The following is a 21106-nucleotide window of genomic DNA, read 5'->3' as shown; positions in this document are numbered from 1 at the left end:
AGTGTTTTTGAGAATTGTTACAGTGGGAAAACAGGAACTGATAAGAAATGGGCTTTCTTTCCCCTTAATTTAAAAATTCACATCTCCAGTAGAGGTGCTTGTCTAACCGCTCCTCTGAGATGTACTGTGCTGAGTGAAGGATACCATTGTTAGCAACTCATGAAATAAATGCTAAAAAATGTGAAGCCCAGGCATGCACTTTGAGTTGCTGTGCCCTATTTTTGAGATTTCTTAGGAAGGACACAAATTACCACTTTACAGTCATCTTCTTTTTGATGTGTATCAGCTTCATCCTAAATTAAGCTAAAACTCTATGGTATGTTTCCAATGTGGGCTCTGGCAGAAAAGTTGATGTCCTTCCCTTCCAGTGTAGAGCTTGGGTTGTCTGGTCCTGAGAATTCTGTCCAAGCACTTCAAACAATGTATCTAACGGAAAGGATGCTGGTGGTCTTTTGGAAGTGAAAGAACACAGACGAACTGATGGTGTTTCCAAGTGATCGGGTGGATGGGGCCATCTCACAGGATCCATCCCTCGTACAGGAAGCAGTGTTGCAATCCGTATTTGAGCAAGTGTTGCAAGTTGCACTTAGGTTCATTCTCATACCTTGCGACTGCAAAAGAGCTATACAGCAACATTAACCTTATTTACTACAAGACAGCACAGTCCTTCATCACTGACCCTTTGCTCAGCTTGAAACCTCAATAAGCAGGAAAGTAATTACTTAGGAAATCAGTTTTCCTGGATAACGTGCCCTGCTGTCTTCACATTGTTTTAAAAGTGCAGGTGTTTTATATCTGTTTCACTCAGCCCTGAGAAATAGTTTATTGATGAAGGAAAATTAATCAGCCAAAGCTTTCATTTCTGAAATCAGGGTTTCATTCTTTTATTCCTGAAAGGTTTTGCACACTTCATTACTTCTAGTTTATATGTGAAATCACTGTAATAATTTCCACATGATTTTTTGAGTATCTTCTGTTCTGGAGACAATGATCACATATCAGATAAGATTGAACTAGGAGGTTAAACCTCAGCAAGTTCTTATACGTGACTTTCAGTGGTGGTGGCTTGTGTACTCCCTAAACTATGGAAGCTGCATCTGCAAAACACTTCTGGAAATTCAGCTACAGATCTTTTTAATCAAGAATAAGGAATCTCATCCCTGTAATGCTGAGAGAAGAGGATTTTTTCAGCAATACAGGGTCTGATTTATCATGGGATTTCCTCAGGTTTATGTTCAAGCTCTTGCACTGAGCTGGACTAATACAGAAGTGAATAAGGTCCAAACTTAAGCACTGAGTAGTGTTGAAATCTGACGCGTGGCTCCTGAGAGGAGCAATTTCATTCTGAACCCAAGTGAAGAAACCCTCCAATTCAACAGTGCATAAACTGCCCAGAGACAGGTGAGACGAGCAGCACAAGGAGGAGCACGCCCAACTCTTGCTGACAAATACCAGGAGCATTCAGCTCTTGTGCTTACCTAAGTATCTCTCCTGCAAATTACGAATTACATGTCCTAAAATGCAGAGGCATCGGTGTTGAACCATGAACACTTACCTCTCTCCCTGGGAACACGTGCTTTAGCAGAGCATCTACTTCGAAGCCACACTGCACTGATTTCTGATGGGTCTCCAGAGCAGTAGCACCTGGATGGATTTGCAAAAGCATTTGGCTGTGCTGTTGGTGCTGTTGTGTTACGCCTGCCGATAGAAATACAATGCAATTTTGTGGCTTTTAAGTGATATGCCAGTGTAATTATGGTAATGGAAAGAGTGAGCATGCAGGTGATTGATGAAAAGGATCAGGAAGTCCGTACTTAGAACGGAGATTTGAAAGCACCCATGATGGGAACTTAGCAGCTGTAGAAAATCTAAGGTGTATTTTCAAAAGGAAGGGGAAGTCAGACTAATGAGCAAACTTTTTCAAAAATCTCTGTTGGTTTGGTACAGATTCTGGGTTTGCAGCCAGCTTTCCAAACCATGTACTGCAACTACGATTTCTGTTTCACTCTGGTTTGCAAGGCATGCAAACTAGTCCTCATTGATGGTGTTTGGATCCATGTGTCTCTTCAGTGCACTCATTGCAGGACTGTTCGTCAACACAAAACCTGCAAGTTCATGTAATCCTTGCTGACGCTGTCCCTCTTAAGGCTTCCTTAGACACTGTCTTCAGTAAATAGTGGATTTCTTTTGTGTCTCGCTGTATGTTTTGTAAAAGAAAAGGCTAATAACCCCATGACAGGCTTCATGGTTGGTATAGCTGAATACTTTCTCCCAGATCTCCAAAGGGATTAAAAATTTTCAGTGTTAAAAAAATGCATACCCTGGTATCAGTGAGAATCAGAGCCCTGGCATTTCTGATATTTGCATTGTATTAATAAATATCATCGATCTGCAGAATTGGGTGAGACATTTAGAAAGTAGAGTCCATTTCTTGTCTTCTTCTGGGATTACGCGATGTATGTGCTTGCTTCTTTTCTCAGGAGTTTTTTTTATTTGAAGCCTGATCCTCTACTTTCTTGGACACTAAGTGGTATGATCCTACTCAGAACACTGCTGGGAAGGAGCAGGAACTGTCCCTCAAGTCAGTGGGGCACCGTACAGGCAGTCATGTCAGGTGCACACCATAAAATGTCAGATCAGCTGTTGTGGTCCAAGTGGCAAAGGGCATGTGGCCTTGAAGTGCAAACAGAGGTAAAGAAATAGCAAGAACAGTGTCAGATTTTGTAAAGATACAGTTTAAAGTTGGTTCTTTTCTTTTTTCCCTGCATTAATACTCTGAAATTCAGAACAATTGATGTTCCCCAAATCGGTTTCTGCAGGCAATCCATTTTGCATGTTTGACATTTGAGATGCAAGATGTCTACAACGTGAAGATTTAAATGAGAGTGGTTATTTTGACATGCTGTGTCCATCACGTTGTTTTCCATTTGTGTTCCTGAGAACACACTGCCCAAAATCATCCTTATCATCTGGCAACAAACTGTGTAACAAAGGATCCTATTTCAGAGGGTTTCTAATGAATTTGACTATGCATTGAAACAAGCTGGGTTTTTTCTGTATGCAGAAGATACTACTGGGTTTTGGAACAGCAAAGGTTTATGGTATCCTGGGCTCTGGCTCATCTTCCCTCACCTGCCGTGATTATGATGGACTGCTCTGTGTTTGATTTCTTGATCAGCAGCCACTAACATTAGAGTCATTAGTCAGCCTCAGTCAGCCAAGCGCTGCACAGCTTTCCATTTTATCTTCCTCCAGCAGCAGTGGTGCATTTCATTGCTGCATATGTTCTCACTTACTGCTGTAATATGCTGGAGCTTGGTACCAGTAGGAATGGGTATGTGCGTGCACTGAGTCAGCTGCCCTACACAGCAGGTGTGCCTCGCTCAGGTATGGGAACTGTCGTCTGACAGACCACAGTGAAGTGACTCGTGCTGCCGGCTCCAGCTGGGAGCGTGCGTGCCCATCTCGTGCAGTCAGGCCCTGCGCTGGTCTGTCACAGCGGTGGCGATGCAGCCATGGCGGGTCCACACTGCTCTGGGGAGAAATCCAGCTGCGTACCTGAGCTTAGGAAGGGGCTCATCTGTAACGTCTTTCGGGATAAACCGTACTGTCATGTAATAATAAAACTGGTGACTGTTTATTGATTGGTTGTGGCCATCTTTTCAGCTGCTGGTTCACAGGAGTCTGTAACAGAACAGTTTCTTTTTTATTTGCCCAAGTTCTGGCGGGTATCCTGCCTTTTCCGAAAAATATACTTCTCTGCATCATCAGAGAGATATTCTGCATCCCTATTGCCCTGCCTTTCCTAGCCAAGCATTCTGGGTTGCTTTTTTTCACATGCTGTAGCTCTCTGAAGGGGTTAACAAACCTTCCCATCATTAAGCTTGTCAATTTTTTTCCTGTTGCTACTAAGCAGCAAATCTGTCCTTGAGTTCTGTTCCCACAGCCTGGTGTGACTCTTTCTTGCAGAAAACATGAATTGTAAGAAAAACTAAATGCTTATGCAGGTACCATGCAGGTTTCCCCACTCACCTGTCAGGCCAGGGGTGAGGTGCTGCTTAAGAACCTGAATCAAAGAAACATTCTATCAAGGAAGGTGGAAACCCCAAAGGTATGGGAAGTGACGTGTCATTTGAGTCTTCTTCTCCCTCTCCTTATCCCTGTTTATATACATTTATGTTTATACATTTTTAAACAGTTAATATTTGTGTTTGTATGTATGTATTTGTGTGTGAGTATAGGTCAGTTGTCCTGGAAATTGGACTTGTGTGCTCTGAAAACTGTTTCAAGTGTGACCTGCTTGCATGTATACTGACCTTAAGGCAAGGGGAGAAAGATGCCTAAGGGAGAGGAAGACTTACTGTGTCACGTGCAGTATGTCAGTTCAGCGCTCATCCCTTTCTCCTTCACTTGGTGTTGACAACCCCCGAGGCAGCACCCGTCATTGTCTGTGAAGGGAAGGAGGGGGATGCACCTGGCTGGAGAAATGGATGTTGGTGCCTGCTGGAGTTTTGCTGACAGAGCTGTACTCCTGGAGACCTAAGATGAAATAGTTATGACTCAGACCTACAGCAAGCAGCTTTCATTTCTGTCCAAGGTGTCCTCTGCTTCTGGTACCCCACCCCATAGCAGGCACTGCCCTTTTCCATGCGGTGCATCTCTTCCCTCATAACCACCTGCACTGGACCTGCTGCAGCAGCAGGCAGGGAAGGAGGGGGTGTTCACCATCACGAACCGCTGCTCTCTCTGCTTCCTCCCTTTCCCCAGGGTATTACCCAGAGTAATGTCTCTCTCATCTCCCTTGCTACAGCCATGCCATCAAGTAACTTCCACAAATTTACTATGCTGTACCTTTCTGCAGTGCAGAATCAATACTATTCTATGTTGCATTTCAAGGTTTTAGCTGCAAAAAACATGTTGCTGTGTTTCCCACATTATCCTTTGAGTGCTGCTGTTGATTGTAATTAATGCTTATAACATCCTCAGTTGTGTCAAAGAATATTCCACAGATCAATGAAGTTGCCCAGCACCTTTGGGGTGTTGGTAAAAAATAGCATACTTCTATTTTGTGATGCCTTCCTTCTAAAAAGTGTTTTACTGAATAGTGCATGATTTAAGGAAAAGGGTCCCTCTATATAAAGCAGATGTGGTTTAGATTAACATATTTTACTCTGAAGCTGTGAAGTGCTAGAGGCATGCCCCGTCTCATTTGCTGGCCCCTGGCTAGTGAGCAGTGTTTAAGATGTACTAATATGGTTCCTTTTGCTTATGTATCCATTTCTAACTTTCAAGGGAAGTCTTTGCTGCACTGTACTAAAAGTAGTAGACATAATGGAGTTTTTAAAGTACTGGAAAAACTCACTGATAGCAGCCAAATGAGGGTCACATGGTTTTTTCAGGAGCAGTTTTTTTTTTAAAGTGTTTTCACTATGTCAATGTAACGCTGTAGTCCACTATAAAATTACCCACCATATAATCTTAAAGCACTTTTAGAAGTGAATCTTAGGCTTTCAAGCTGCTGAAGCAGTTCTCAGACTTTCACCCAGTATTATTCCATGTGCTTCACAAATGGAGAAACAGAGGCAGAGGGAGGTGGCTCAGATGAATGGCAGAGCTGGGAATAGAGTCAGGGTCCCCCAGCTCACGGGGCTGTGCAGTTGCATTACACTTAGTTTACAGTTGGGTCAGTCAAAGTGCAGGGAAGTTAAGAGCCTGGGCTTGACAAGGACTGAATGCCCAAAACTCTGGTTGAACCTGATGGACATGTTGAACACACATTGTGCATCATAGGCAAGTTCTTCCATTGCATCAGGATGCAGCCAGGGCAGAGCCGCAGGCTTCCCAGCTCAGCTTCTGGGTTTGCAGCCATGCTGCAGTGCCGAAGAGCAGCGGCTGCAGACAGCCAAATTCAGGTGAAGGCACTGACAGTGGCAATTTTTGACTGGCTTCTCTGAAAAGCTGGACGTGGTTCCTTCTGCCTTTGCACTGCTTTTGTGGCTTATTCCTGAAAACACTTTTTTTCTGAATAAGCCATGAAAGCTTGTGAAGTCTGTATCTGAATACATCTAATGAGAAGAAATAAAACCTAGAAAAGAGAGAGGGAGTTGCAGAGGCAGTCCTCAGTGGCATTCGTCTGTGAGTGATGATTATGTAGTTGCATCTAAAATGTATTTCCCACCCCCATTCAATTAACAAGTCAGTGTTTTAATGGACAGAACCGACAGCTGCAAAAATCCATCCCCCAGAGAGAGAGATTCCAGCACCTGAGAGCAGTCTGCAAAGCCTAGTGGTGCTGTTCCTCATTAGGAAGGAAGGAGAAATGTCCTCATGGGAGCATCCTACTGCTGTAAAGAGCTGCTTCCAGAGGATGGGGGTGGGAGGTAGGGGCTGAAAAGAGAATGAGTCTAAGTCCAGATCAGCAGCTCAGTTTTGCAAAGCAGTGATGCTCTAGTCTTCATCCAGTGAAGCCTGTGTTTAGCTTTAAATACATAAAAATGGAAAGAAAGAAAATGGTATGTGTTTCTTTCCCCCTACCTTCTTCCCTTTTTTATACCACCTCAAAGGCTTATTTCATTCTAGAGCTATTGAATTCCCTTTCCTTGGGCATGTCCTTTCATTTCAGTTTCTAGACCAAATACAGGATACATTGTAAAAATACATATACAAATAGATACAAATGCAGGACATGTCTGGTACTGCGTACAGGAGAGTTCTCAGACTTTTTAGGCAAGTCTCTCTTCAGGTATGGCTCTAGGAACTCTAAGCAGGAAGATGCATTTCACCACATAATTTGAATTTATAAATGTCATCCATCTTGCAAAGATGCTGCTGTAAGAGTATATGCATCAACAGCAGATGGGTGTGTCCAGCCAGGAGTACCCCCATGTGGGGTTTTCATAGAGCTCTGAGACCACTTCTAACTAGAGACTGACTCAACAGAATGTCTTCACAAAGAACATCGCCAAACAGAGAAGTGCTGGAATTTCTTGCACACGCAAAGGGCGACTGTGAGATGTGGGAGAGGTCCGAGCACTGAGGGTGCTGGTAGCGACCCTGCTGCAGTTTCTTTGTAGGGTTTGTGACATCTGGCCTCAGTTCCCTCCAGCCTTTTCAACTGAATGGGTGCAGGGATCTGGCTGAGAGCCCCACTTCAGTCCAAAGTCATCTGTAAAAGCCAGATGTTTGCCTTTGTAACCACTATCGAATCTTGTCCCCCCAGCTCATGATCCAGCTCATGATCCACTCTGTGAGGGTGGAACATGAGAGTTAATCAAGCTATTTCAACTTCTTTGTCAGAAACAGTGCCGATCAAATGTGTTTCTATCAACAGCTGCCTTTTTCAATTACACAGAGAAAACATGAGAGGGATAGTATGCACTGCAGTATAGGATTGTAATGATCTGAGAGGTTGCAATGGCTTTCAGGCTGAGAAAAAGTGCAAGAGAGAGATGCTGAAGTGGTACCAGTAATGCAAGTGCTACAGCAGAGTCCATTACAGATAAGTAAAAGCAGCGCTTCAGCAAATGAACATTTTCAAGGGTACCAAATAGTTCCTGCCATAGGTTGAACTGTGTTCTGCTATGTTGGAGTATGCATTAAGCCTGGGAGCAAAGAATTATTTTGTCTGACCATATCTTGGATGTTTGTTTAAAGCCTTTTTCACCTCCTGCTGTAGAAATGGTGAACTGTTGATGAGAAAAAGGACCTGATTTGATAACACTGTTCCAGCTACCGGTTGTTGCTACCGGTGGGATCCACCAATACATAGGTAGAAAATGTGTTGGTTTTCCCGACCAGGGCAGGTTTTGACATGTGTATGAAACTGCCTCATGGATATGTTTCTCAGATGTCATGGGCAAATACCTTGTGAATAGCTTTCTGTACAAATTGAAGAAACATGCAGGTATTTGGGACAACAGAGACATCGTAGTCACAGTATAACATTAGTGCATTAGAAAGGGGACTTATTAAAATAGGGTTTAGACCTTTTCCATCATCACTATTTCTATAGGGCATTTTCATGGTGTGTATATATATATATATATAAAAAAAAAAAAAGCTTGAACCATAGACAGAGCATTCTCTGTTCTACTAGGAGATAGAAAATTGGCATAAGCTAGGATTTTCCTGATGTCTTTTTACAGTAGCACTGTTAGGAATGATGCTGTATGTGCCAGATGGTCCAAAATCACTTCCTTTTTGTTGGAAGAGGGAGCACAGCTCATTCTTCTAGGTCAGCTCCAAAAGTGTTCAGTTTCTCCTCTTTCGACAGTCTGGTCTGTTGGGATCCCACTGAAATGGGGAGGTGGGGTGGGTGGGTGGGTGGGTGGGGGTGGTGTCTGTCCCCCAGGCCTGGGCACGTCCTGCAGATCACACTGCAGGTGACTACCAGTGATCTTGCAGTAGGCACTGTGCAGCCTGCAGCTGAATTGCGAGTTGAACGTGGAGCTGCAGGCTCCTGTTGGTTTTCCACCTTAAAACTAGTCAAATTTACATTTTTAAATTGGGGGCTATAGTAGCAAATCCTAGCTCCTAGCTTAAAATTTAGAGGCAGGCATTGTGACCAGTACAGAGATGCAGAGAAAGCATGGACAAATGAAACTGGAAAATATCACTAGCTTGTAGTGCATTGAAATAATATCTGTGTTCATATGGTAAATGATCTCAAAATGTGTTGTCATGTAGTGCTGCTCAGTGAAAGGTTTCAGATTGCTTTGTAGAGGAGAGCAGAAACATAGTTTTACACATAAAGAAATTGATGCTCAAAGAAGGGAAATGATTTATCTGAAGTCACCCACTTGGTCAGTGGCAGATCTGAGGGCAGAGTCTTTTCATCTGAGAATTTTCCCTTTTCTAAAGACTGCCCTCAGCAAACATAGAAATGTTAATCATGTAACAGCTTCACAGAGACTGAAATTTATCTCCTAAAGTCAGCTCTGGGAAGTCCCTTGCCAGACTTCACACCATGATTGATCCGTGGTTCTTGACATGCCCTTACTTCTAGTATGTGGGTAAGGGGACTCCTCATTTCTGACAAAGCTTGTGGGTTTTTTGTGAATCAGTCTTCAAATAAAGTGTTGTCTAGTTCTTGTGCTACTCAGTATAGTGGTGAGCTTCAGCTCCAGCACAGAGGTTGTGTCTATAAGATAAAGGAAAAACAGCCTGATGCTTGACTTACATGCATGGAGTAATTGACTTACATCCTGTGCCTGTCTCACAAGCAGCTGGTGCAAGTGTGTGTAGCAGTGAGTTAGTTATTCAGGTGGCTCTGGTCCCACAAGGTCCTTTGTCCATGGACGGATGAAGTGCAATGTGATTCCACGCTCAAAAATAAATTTAAAATGTAAACTTGAAGGCTAAGAACTGTTTTGTCTCTATAAATTTGTTATGAGGTGGGTTCTGTAGTAGCTAATAAGCAACTTAATTTTTTGCTTTAATCTCTCTGTGCAGGACACCAGCCATGATTGGATGCTCGTTTGTAGTGGACCGAGAGTATTTTGGTGAGATTGGCTTGCTTGACCCTGGTATGGAGGTCTATGGAGGAGAAAACATTGAATTAGGCATGAGGGTGAGTAATAAAGAAGAGACTTTGTGCCATGTCCATTCGCAAAGAAAGACGGGGAGCCTGTGGCCCAACAGAATTGCTGTCTGAGTGATAGGCTATTACACTGAAGTAATTGATATTGCAACACTATCTGGAACTGACAGCCCCAGTAAATGAATATTCCTGGCCTTACTGGCCTTGAGAGAACTGATAGCAGTCAGAAATATGGTTTATTGGTTCATTCTGTCAGTCTCTGAACACAATGAGACAGATTTTCCCCTTTCCTAGTAGTTCTGCTTGTGCAAACAGCTTCACTAAGTCTCCATGTGCTCCTTGCACCAAGATGACGGTGAGTGCTTGTTGCCTGGCAAATGCAGTACCAACAGAAAGCTGAGGCCAGGCTGGTAGAAGTCAATTTTAAGTTCTGCGTACCATGCACAATGAATGTTGTGGTATTTTAAAACTTTAGGGGTCCTCCTTATAGTATAAGAACTACAGTGTACAGGTAATCAATCCTGACAGATAGGTCAGTGCAAAGTGTAGACAGGTGACTTTGGGACAGCATCAGTCCACCCTGTACTTCTAGACCTATAGGAGGTTTGATTTTGGTGATCCTTTGCCCTTGTTTTCAGGGTGGTGTTTCCCAGCAAGTCCTTCTGAAGCCCAAGGAACATGTCTTTGCTTATCACTTGAAAATTAGGCCACTTAATGTTGCATGAACACAGTTTCCTCATTATAAAGCTGACTGTTTAATTATTTTCCCCTTACTCCTTATTCCCTGCGTCATAGTAACACGTCCCTGGTGCATGTAATGCACTCATTAAAGCATATATTCTGCTCATGGTGAAACACTGAAGATCAAATTAGTCCATTCTTTATCTGACTCTTTTTTTCTAAAATGGCTACAAACTCCTTCACACCAGTGGGCTGAGGAAGAAGGTCATTGCAGCAAGAGTTTATTTTCACATATGGGTGTTTATTTATTATTCCAGCATCGCGAGAGGGATAAGGTTTGTAATGGGACTGTGTGAATACACTGCTTATACTTTAAGGCTCAGAATTCACATAGGGGACAGAAAAACTGCTACCACAAATCATCCAATTTTCCTTAAGAGGGTCAGGCTATTACCAGGATTGTGTGAGCTTTCCTTTATCATTGTGCAGGGCTTTGAGCTGTTTGAAACTTTTTCCACATGGCTGCTCCCAGAATAGATTGAATGCTCTGGCAAAACTCTGGCGTAGCTGATGAATAAGCCTCCTAAGAAATCTGAAAGCTGTCGCTCTTCCTTAGATGAGAAGAACTTGCTGAGTATGATTAGGGCTCCTGGTAAACAGAGGCAAAGGTTTTAATAGGATTATGAAATGGCACTTGCTTGAAGAGACAAGGATTTGAAGTGAGCAAGGACAGGTTTTCAGGGGTAGAGAACCTGTTAAAGCCTGCGGAAGCCTGGGATCCAGAAACCAGCTCTCATTCTTTGGGTTTTGGGTGTTTGGGAGGGGGGTGTGTGTGTGTTTCGTTTGGGTTTTTTTGCCCTGTAAAGAATAATTAACCCTACTGTTTGAAAAAGGCTTTATGAAAGTACAGGCATATGAGTGATTTCACTCTGCAATAAGCTGTATGCCCATAGCACAGATCTGTTACTCTCTGTTTTCAGCCCGGATCTAGCACGGTAAGTAATACACAGTGTCTGCCTCCTAATTTGCAACTCCTACATGTGATCCCCTCCTGTGTGTCTTTCAGAGCTGTCAGAAACTAACAGGGTGAAAATGCGCAGGAGCCTTCTCCCTTCCCTCTAGGATATTTATAAAATCACTGTGAATTTACAAAGTTGGTTTTTAAACTCCAGAATCTCAAAATAAGTTGCAAAAATCACTCCTTTCCCAAGGCGTGGTGCACTGACCCATGTGGGGGTATTTGGCATATCCCCCACACCTGCACAGAGGGATGCTGTTGCCCATGTATGACTCTGCTTGTGTGGATCAATGGAAGACAGAAAAAGGAAGGAAGAAATGATTGAATAAGTAAAGAGCAAGAAATAATATAATAATAAATAATAAATTTGTGGGGAAGTGGCATTTGGCTGAAGACAGTCCCTATTTAAAATAGCTGTAACAATAATCCTTTGAAGTTTTTGCAAACTATTATCATGTTACTGCTAAAAGAAAAGGAATTAGGCTTGGAGTGTCTGAATTAGATTACATTGCATCTAATCAACCTTCATTTAAGTTGTTTTAATAACGTGAAATAGCGAAAGTCAGTGAAACAAATTAGCTGATTTGGGAGGATACTGTTTGATAACCCAGCTAATCCCCCTTAAATCTATTCTTTATTAAAAAAAAAAAAAAAAACAACAACAAAACCACAACATCATCTTGGATATTCCACTATTGGCTTTTCCTTTTTCTAAATTCCATAGTTGGAAATGTTTAAATAATTAACCAGAGTGATCTTCAGTATAAACTGACTGGGGCTACCACATCTATTGAAAATGTTTAGGGCTCTGCAGCTCTTTTTGTAAACTCTCTTTTTGTATAAACTTGCATATTGGTTAGAGCTGAGACATTATCCTAGCGGAGTAGCCTTGCAGCAAAGCCAATGTCTGTTTGCCAAGCTAGGGAGATTCTGGTTTGGTTGAGAAAAAGCACCAGCTGTTCTGGGAAATGGAAGAGAGATGGACATGATTGCAGGCTTGTGATAGTAAAGAAAAAGATGGACACTTACATAATGTCATCTTGTTCTTTGTTTTTCAAAGATGACAGTTTCACCACAAGATGGATAAACACAGGACTGAATTCTGTAATGGATAAATGGTGCTATTCAATGAGTGTTCACCAACCAGCTACTGAAGCTGATGGGAATTGTCTGTGAGCACCTAAAAGCTGATTTTGGCCAGGAATTTACAAAGTCAGATGGTAGCTGGCTCCTGTGTGGATGAGGTACCCTTCACAAGGACGGTGAGCTTGGCTTGTCAGCTGCGTTCAGGCAAGCACCAGACCGCTGCTCTGCCTCCTTGTACCCACGTGGAGCCCGGGCGCAGTAGGTAGCCCAGGTTCCATTTCAGCTGCGCTTCAGCTGTCCCTTTCCCAACCTGAAGGCAGAGATAAAGAAAAATAATGGTACTTTCTCCTGCAGCAAAGCTGTGAATGTGCCTGTACTTGAAGAAGACACACTAAACTCGGGGTAGATCGTGTTCATATCTGCTGCTCCTGGACATCAAATGGTCTCTCTGACCTGTAGTACAGAGAGATAACCCAGTAGTAAGAGAAATTCAAGCAGTGCTTGAATGTAAAGGAAGATGGAGCCTTTTAAGTGAGACCCTGTAAAAAACTGCATGGTTTGCAGTTGTCATGTAAATTCCTTTCCTAGTGGGAGCTACAGACACACTTAATTATTTAGAAAGGGAGCCCATAAACATTAAAAGCCTAGTTTATGATTTGACCTAATACAAACAGTTTATGATGCATCTTTCTGTAGCAAGTCATTAATCATTGCACTTAGATCTCTCTCTTCCTCTGGTGCTCCAGTGATAAGGTGAATGAATTGCTGTTCTTCTTATTTTGTACCTATCAACTCTAACAGTGGGTGGGAAGAGCTCAAGCATTTATTTTAAAGGATGGTCTAGTACAAATTATATTCTGCTTCCACCATAAAGAATCCAAACTAATTAAATAAAAAATATGTTGCCATATTGACAAGTGAAAGCAAAACCTTTTCATTTTTATGGCCAGCGTCAACTGGCCATATTCTTTATTCTCGATAGCACTGTGATGTACTTCAAAGGAGGGAATCTGCATCAGCTAGTGAATTCTTAGAGGTGCTAACTCAGAGATTTGGGAGAAAAAAACAACCAGCACACACAACGCACAACTGCCCCCCCAAACTAATGACTTACCCAATATGAGATATCTTAAATAAACCTACTGTTTAAGAGGTCCCGGCCAGAGAAATAAATTAGAGATGTCCCTAGGTACCAGTGTAACAAATTAACTCTATTGTGAATTCAAGTGATGGCTTAGTTCTGCAGCATAGCTTGGCTGGATGCTTCAGGTTAGTTGTGAGCTCAGCTCCTGCAGATGTGTCCCAGGTAACTTGGGCCGCTTCTGGCACCCGGCAGTGGCACGGTCCTGGGAACATACAGTTCATTGTGATTGAAAAGAACTGTCTGAAAACAGGATAAAAGCTCAGATCATTTGCGCGCTCTGCTGTTGTGATTACAATGCTAATGGTGGGCAAGCTGCCTAGCTGAAATCAAGCGTGGGTTCTGTATATAGAAATGCAATTCCACCTCTGGGCTTTGCAGGAATACTGTGTGTACTGTAAAAAAATCATGATGCAGATTCACTGAAATCTCTTTGTGAGGAAATAAAACTCATTATGTAATGGACTTTTACACACAAGTAAATCATTAGACTTTCCAAACTTATGCTATGTGGCCCAGCTTTACTTTCTTTAAATCAGATGAACTACATCTTCTCTGAACAGAAATGCTAATGGTAGATTGTCAAGCAGTGAATTCTTGACCTGATTTTATTCCCTTTTGCTAAGGAGATTTAGATTCCTTTGAGCAGTCAGTGGTTTAAATGCAGATTCTAGGCTGGTATGCTGTAATAAAAATGTCACAAGGTTTATGTATAGCAAACTTTAATTCTGATTCTGGACAGTGCTTTTTACCCAGTGTGATTCATGAGACCAAGCCCCTAGTCTTAGAGCTAAGAGGTAAGTAGGAACTCTGTTCTGGAGATTTTCTCAAAATGTCAGGGTGTTTTTTCCACATGCTGTGGTAAAATACAAGTGAAAATTGTCCAAAAATACAGGTTAATCAAAATGTCTTATTCCAGTAAGTTCAAAAATACTTCCTATTTATTTTGCCCTTTCCCAAGCTGTAATTTTTAGTATAAATTAGTTCAGTTTCAAATGGAAAGTTTAAAAGAAAGCCTTTCAGTTTGAAGATATTTAATCATTTAAATGATGTTAACAAAAATTCACAATTGCTGGCATCTGAAAATGTAGTGCACTCTTTTCTTAGACTTGCCTGTTCACACTGCAGTGCAATAAATCAGCATTTCCAGTATGAGGTTAAATGCTATTAAAATGCTATTTCTGACCAGTTCTGCTTAAGCAAACTTCTACCAGTTCTGCACTGCCTAAGCAAAATCCTAATAAGTGATGTAATCTACTGTTATTGGAAGTTGCCCTGTTGCATAGGTTGCAAAGATCTCTGTGATAAATTCCCTGGATCTCACCCTCCAGTTAAACTGTGTAAGTAAAGGTGTTCTCTTTTCCTTCTCCAGTTCAACTTAGCATTTTTATAGGCATTTCCTAAGGTAAAAGAATGTTAAGCTTGTAAAGTCAAGCATTAAGAAATCATGAAAGGATTGAGTTCATAGTGCCTGGATTACATTAATTCGCAGCTCCTTTCCCTCTTCAAAATAGGGATTGGAATAGCCCTTTCTGTGGTGATGTGCATATATGATGAGCCAGGTCCTCTGCCCATCTAAATGTGCAGCATCTTTTAATTCCAGCTGAGTTTCATTGATTCAAACAGGATGAGATTAGGCTTGACATTTGTATATAGCAATAATGCGTTCTGTCTGGAAAAGGAGACAGGCTGACTTAGTTGTCAGTGAAGATGCTCATGCAGGCATTAAATCCCAGGCTGCTGATGTCACCACAAATCACCACTGTCCCATTGCCGAAGCGTGCAACTGCCAGTCCCAACGGGCTACGCGGGGCAACAACTGTATTAACAACCCGGAGAAAGCTGTTAGCAGCCCGGGTTACTCTGTGGTTATATCCTCCCCATAACTGGTGCTCGTGCCTCCGTGCAGTGAACCAAAGAGATGCAGTGCTGTCAGCAAACAAGAAACCATGAAAAAAGCAGATGAGGACAGGCTGAATTCCAGTGTGACAGCCAGCGCCTGGTGCCAGGTTTCAAATGTCTGACAACAACCATGTTTCAAACTGGAAGATTTTCCGTGTAAATGGTCTTCCCGCACATGAAAGAGAAGAACGTGAAAACAGTGTAAAGCAAAGCCGAAGACCTAAAAGATGGCCCTTGGCCTGTTTTGACTAAGAGTGCTTGGGTTTTTCCTCTGACCAGATTATTTATATAGTCTCATTTGTACTCTAAGTGGGATGCATGATCTTGTATCTGGGGAGACAATCCAGCTCCCTACCTGTCTGCAATTTCTTTGAACCACAGTGTGCTTTTTTCCCTTATTTTTTCTTTTCTTTCTTTTTTTTTTTTTTTATTGATGATAACTGTAACCTTGAATGGAAAACAATGTTTTCATCAGAACATAGCGCAATGGTGCCCTAGCATGAAATTGCCAGCAAACTACAGGACTAGAGCTTGTGAATACCGTTAAAAAACACTCTCTAAAGTGGGAGCATTGGAAATAGCTCACAAAAGAGCATCTGGCCATTTGGCTTCAATATCACATCATGCTCCATCGAGTGTAACATTTTATGTTACAAACTCTTTCATGTACTAGGACATTATAAAAGCCAAGGCTAGAAATTTCAGAAAGAGATCAACAGTGAAAGAACTAAGGAAAGGAAATGCTTCCTTAGTCTTTGCTGCTTTTTTCTCAGTTACTTTCTTGCAGATTTAATCTAAATCTGACACAGGTTCCTCTGCAGTGGTGTGAACTGAATGAGAGAGAGGGGAAAAATGCCGAGAAGTTGAGCATGCTAATTGTGTTGAGATTGAAATAGGTTTCACTTGCCTAATGAGGAGACTCAACCAAAAGCCTAGAGATGAGCTACAGCTGGTCAGAAACTTTCTGATATAACATATTTTCTATTACAAAATAACAGTTCATCCAGAACTCCAAATGTTCTGTAGAACTCTTAAATTTTGATGCTGATTACTGGAAGCCTGGCTTGGGCTGTTGCATGCCCAGCTGTTAGTCTTTAGTCAGCTCCCAGCACACCTGGCAAAAGGTTTCTTGGAGATTTTTGGAACCATTTTGATTCTTTTTCAGAACCCTTTTAAAAAAAAGTTATCAGTGCTGTGGAAAACATCATTCTTCCACTTGAAAAATGAAATGCAGAAGTGTTTCAGGATACCAGCTGTTTCCAGAGCAGGGAGATGCCCATTTTCTAATTGACCTTTTGATTAATTCCCCAGGTGGTTCTTGTTTGTCTGGTGATGAGAGGTTTAATCTGACCCTCCAGGAAACATAGAGAGCTCTTAGGATGGCAAGAGTCCTTTCAGCTGGAGCAGTCTTAGTTTGGGTTTGTGTCCTGAGGGGAGGTTCCTGACCCAGACCAGCAGCCGGGACGTGAGACCTGCAGCCCAGACTGCTTGCTGTGGCCAGGACTCCTACATGTGGCCGTGTTGCTGGAGGATTTTCCCAGGTACCATCCTCCAGGCAAACCATGTCATTTGGGAAAATATGCTTCAGCCTTGGAGGTGAGTTGTCAGATTTATAGGATCCTCCAGCCTTGAGCACAGGGTCTGGAGGTGGTATTGTAGGTGTTGAAATGTATAACTTGTGATCTGTTGCTGAGGTGTTACCCTTGTAGGAAAATTCAAGTTGCTGTTATTTATGATGTTAAACAGAGGCATATAAATCCTTACTGCTGGTAGGCAAAGCATTCGTGTCATGTGTGCATGAGGAAAACAGCTGATCTTTGATGAGTTGTGGGTTTGTTGGCTTTGTTTTAATTCTGCCTAGAAAACTTTGGGAGGTAATGTGATATTTTTTACTGTCTGCTAAAGAAATGTCTGACTGGCTAGTAATTATCCTTGCAATAGCGTTGCCTGAATAGAGTGAAGCATGTTGAGCTGACCTGTGTGACAGATACTTCTGAGCTGAGGAGCAGGAGCAGAGAAGGAATAATGCACGTACTTGTGTTGTTGAATAGAAGTTTGCTCCTCGGTGCCAAAAAATTATAACATTATCTGTTTTCTGGGTAATACACAAAAAAGAAGCAACTTAACACTTTGCACGAAGCAGACAAACTACTTTCTGTTGAAGGCAGCAGATTAGCCACCAGTGAGAAATTTCTAATGCAAAACTTTGGTAGATTTGGTTTTACTGTCTTGCTTAGCGCAATGGGAATATTCCCAACAAAGGCACCTCTGGACAAGGCAGCTGTGTTGTGTAGCAGGCCAAGGACTTGACTGGGGAATACTTACCAGTTGCATGATCTTGAGGAGTCTGTTTCCTACCCTTTCTATTCAATCTGCCCATCCACAAGTAGCAGTGATGATGGTAACTGTATAGTGGGCAAAACAGCACAGGGAACGGTAAAGTTGTCATCTCTACAGTGGCAGAAAATGTCCTCTGAAAGCAGTTCATTTGCTTTGCAGTTACCATTTCAGAATGGCACTACTGGCCAGGCATCTTGCAGGAAGGTGGCAGGGAGAGACAGTCTCTCCCCCAGATTGCTCACAGAGGAATGAAGCCCAGCACAGGGGGGCTGGCATGGGGCACAGAGCAGGGAAACAGATCCCTGTTCAGCTGAGCACAGAGAGTGCACACGTGTGAGTGTCTGCGAGCGTGATGGCAGTCCTTGGCTTGGAGTCAAATCAGCAAAGCAGGCAAGTTCATCTGTTGCCACCTAATCTTCCTTCTGCAAGTAAACCCTAAAATGTTTTCCCCAGCTTCCTTCAGTTTTATGATCTCTTCCTTTTTGGTACTGGTGGCAGTGAGCATTTGCTTGCAGCCATGTTGTAGGAGGATACCAGTCATGGATTGTCCAAACAAAAAAAACTTGCTCATCATTGTGCTCAGAGGCACATCATTTCCTACAATCTGGTGTCCTTTAAAAGCTTTGGGGGAACATTTCATGACAGTACTTTGGGACATGATGCGTGCAGTAATGTACCTTTAGATCATGTTTGCTACCAGGATTTGGGACCTTGATGATTGTTCTGTACCTGTTTTCATCTTTATTGTGGAGCTGAATTCCTGCTTTATTCCTGCACAAATTAAGTCATTTCAGTAGACAAGGAAGGAAATGGGGGGAAAAAATTCCAATAAAATATTTAAAGTCTTCCTTTAAAAGTTCCAAGATTCTTTCTCAAATCTTGTTTCGTACATAGGAAAAATAAGGAAACAGGTTGGCTGGAACGTTTTATTAGCACATTTATTGTAACTTACATAGCTCCTTGTGTAGTTTCACTGCTTGCATACTGCATCTGGTCTAGATCCATACAGATTACCTTGCATCCCCATAGGTCACTGTTTCTTTTCCATCAGATTAGATTGCATGGCAATATTAGGTATATATATATAACATGCACAAATGCATTGGTCAAAATGCCAGTTGCTTTTCATTGGTAGCTTTGTTCCAACGTAATGGAAAGGTGTTAGCTATTTAAAAGAAATGAAAAATGAACACAAAATGGCATATCTGTCATTTCTATTGTATTCCAAGCTTGGAAAAGCAGATCTCACTGAAAAATCATATTTAGTATAACATACAGGATTTATAGTGTAGAAAAGCAGCCAAGAAGAATCCAGAGGTGCATCAAAATAAGTCTGCAAAATCTGTGTTGGGTGCAACTGCAAAGTGTTTTGACTGTAATAAAATAATCTATATGCATGTTTCAGTAAAACTAGCTGCATTACTTCTACCTAGAATGCCACTTAGATGTCCTCTGTGTCTCTAATAGCATGTAATCTACACAAATATCTTCCTGTCAGCAGAAACCCAAACAATTTGGTACCTTCAACGTGTCCCGCCCGTAGTTCCTAGCATGCTCTGGGGGAGCAGGTAAATGAGCATGCCCCCATTTAACAAGGGGAAAGTGAGGCAGAAGGCTCTAACAATGTCCTCGCAGGACGTTTGAGAGTCATTAAGTAGCAGAGCCCAGGCTGAAACTATTTTAAATAGACTATTGTATGTCCCTGCTAATTGTTCTGAATTCAAAGCCTGAAGTGATCCCTGGAGGTTACAGCACACGCATGAGTTAGAGGAACCATGCTTAAAATGCCTGTGTTCCTTTAGGGCATGGCTGAGTGGGGAGAGGACAAGGCTGATGGGCTCCAGGAGGAACAAGCCAGTTCTAAAGCCCGTTCCTGAGTGGGAGTGTGAGAGCACGTTCAAAGCGGTTCTCTGGAGTTCTATGATTCTGGTTCCTGTTCCCAGCTGATCTGGCCATGTTGTGCTGGCGGTACGTGGTGGGTTGCCCGTATATCTTCTGCATTGCCCTTGGCGGCTGGGTCACTGGGCCCTCCCCGGGAGGGAAGGTGGTGGCTTCTGTCCCTGCCCCGCTGTGACTCACCATCAGTGCCCGCGCAGGGCCAGTCTGGCAGCGGTCCACGGAGGACAGCGTAGGGTGTCCTGCTGTGCTTCGATCCTTTCCCTCACCCTTTTTACCCTCGGCAAGGAATCCATTGACTGCTGAGCAGCTGTACTGCGGGAACATGCAGGCACGCGCTGCAGCAGTGCATGGGCTGGATCAGCTGGTGGGTCTGTGACCACTGTGGTGTTAACGGTGCCGTTTCCCTGCCTCTGTCAGTGGCTCAGCCTTTCCTGCTCGTGGTCTGAGCATTTGTTGCCCTGACATTGCGCCTTCAGCCTGGAAGTGCCGATCTGCCAGACCCAGTGAGCCTCAGAGAGCTGCTGACGAGTTCAGCTCCAGTTAGCTCCAGTTCAAGGTCAAATGGGACTTTAAAATACGAATAAATGTCAGGGTTCGCTGGCACATCGATCTCAGTCTTTTTGATTACTGCCAGATCGCATGAATAAATTAGCCTTGACAGGTGCGATAAATTGTATAGGCTACTGATCTCAAACAGTAAATGTTAAAGAAGGACGTGGGAGGCCTGGAGGGGAAAGTACCCTCTGCAGATGCTTGTATTAAATGAGGTGAGTTTTGATACAGCGCTCTGGGGGTGATCTTCAGGCAGGAGGAGGCCTTTTGTTCATTTCAGATCCTGTGCCAAGCTGGGGCACGTCTCCTGCTGCAGCATTGATTTCCTTTGTCAGAAGGAGTTGGGGTGACCGTGCATATGGAGCGAGAGCGCTTTGGCCGCCTTTTCCACCAGCTGCCCTGCCTGTCCCGCGGGGCTGCCGAACAGCTCGGCGCGGGCCTTCTGCTTCCCAGGGGTGAACACAGGCAAACAGGTCCCTAACTAAAATAAATCAAAAGTAGAGGGCATTGGAAGTAGCCCTGCCTGTGCTGTGATCCTACCCTGAACGCTGTCACGGGTCTGCATGTCAGATCTTTGCCGGGACTTCTTGCTTGGCAACCAGCACAGACAGTCAGAGAAACCCGCCTGACTCCCAGTGCATGCTCTCTTCTCTGTGATTCCGTGTAACATAACTGAGACTCTTCATTTCCCTCCTATGCATAAACATCAGCAATATCAACCACTGCTTAATTATTTCATTTTTTTTTAGATAAGGAATTGTTATCTTTTGTTGATTCCTAAACGAGCACGTGAGAAGAATTTGAGGATAGGGTGGGTTTTTTACTGATGCTATTTCATGTGTCTCTAAACTTTCAGTCTTCTTGAATGTAGAATCCAATATTACAATGCTGTGCAACATAAAACAAATCAGAAAACCAGACTTCTTGTCAGAAACATGTAGACTTGCTC

General features: G+C 42.8%; 1 protein-coding gene across 6 annotated transcripts in view; it reads left to right on the top strand.

Moving 5' to 3' along the window:
- The window catches only part of GALNT9 (polypeptide N-acetylgalactosaminyltransferase 9), a 313510-nt gene that overhangs the window by 183858 nt on the left and 108546 nt on the right, over positions 1 to 21106 (top strand). For 5 of the 6 annotated variants that reach the window (XM_080373517.1, XM_080373516.1, XM_080373515.1 and 2 more), the window contains one exon: positions 9451 to 9568. In XM_080373517.1, coding sequence (XP_080229643.1) covers positions 9451 to 9568 — 118 coding nt within the window. Of the gene's footprint in view, positions 1 to 9450; positions 9569 to 12780; positions 16963 to 21106 lie in introns of those variants that run through there. The other variant, XM_080373520.1, reaches the window with a different exon arrangement.

Source organism: Falco punctatus (genome assembly GCF_963210335.1).
Source record: "Falco punctatus genome assembly, chromosome: 1".
Taxonomy (NCBI): Eukaryota; Metazoa; Chordata; class Aves; order Falconiformes; family Falconidae; genus Falco; species Falco punctatus.
This window is presented reverse-complemented; position numbering and strand designations above follow the sequence as displayed.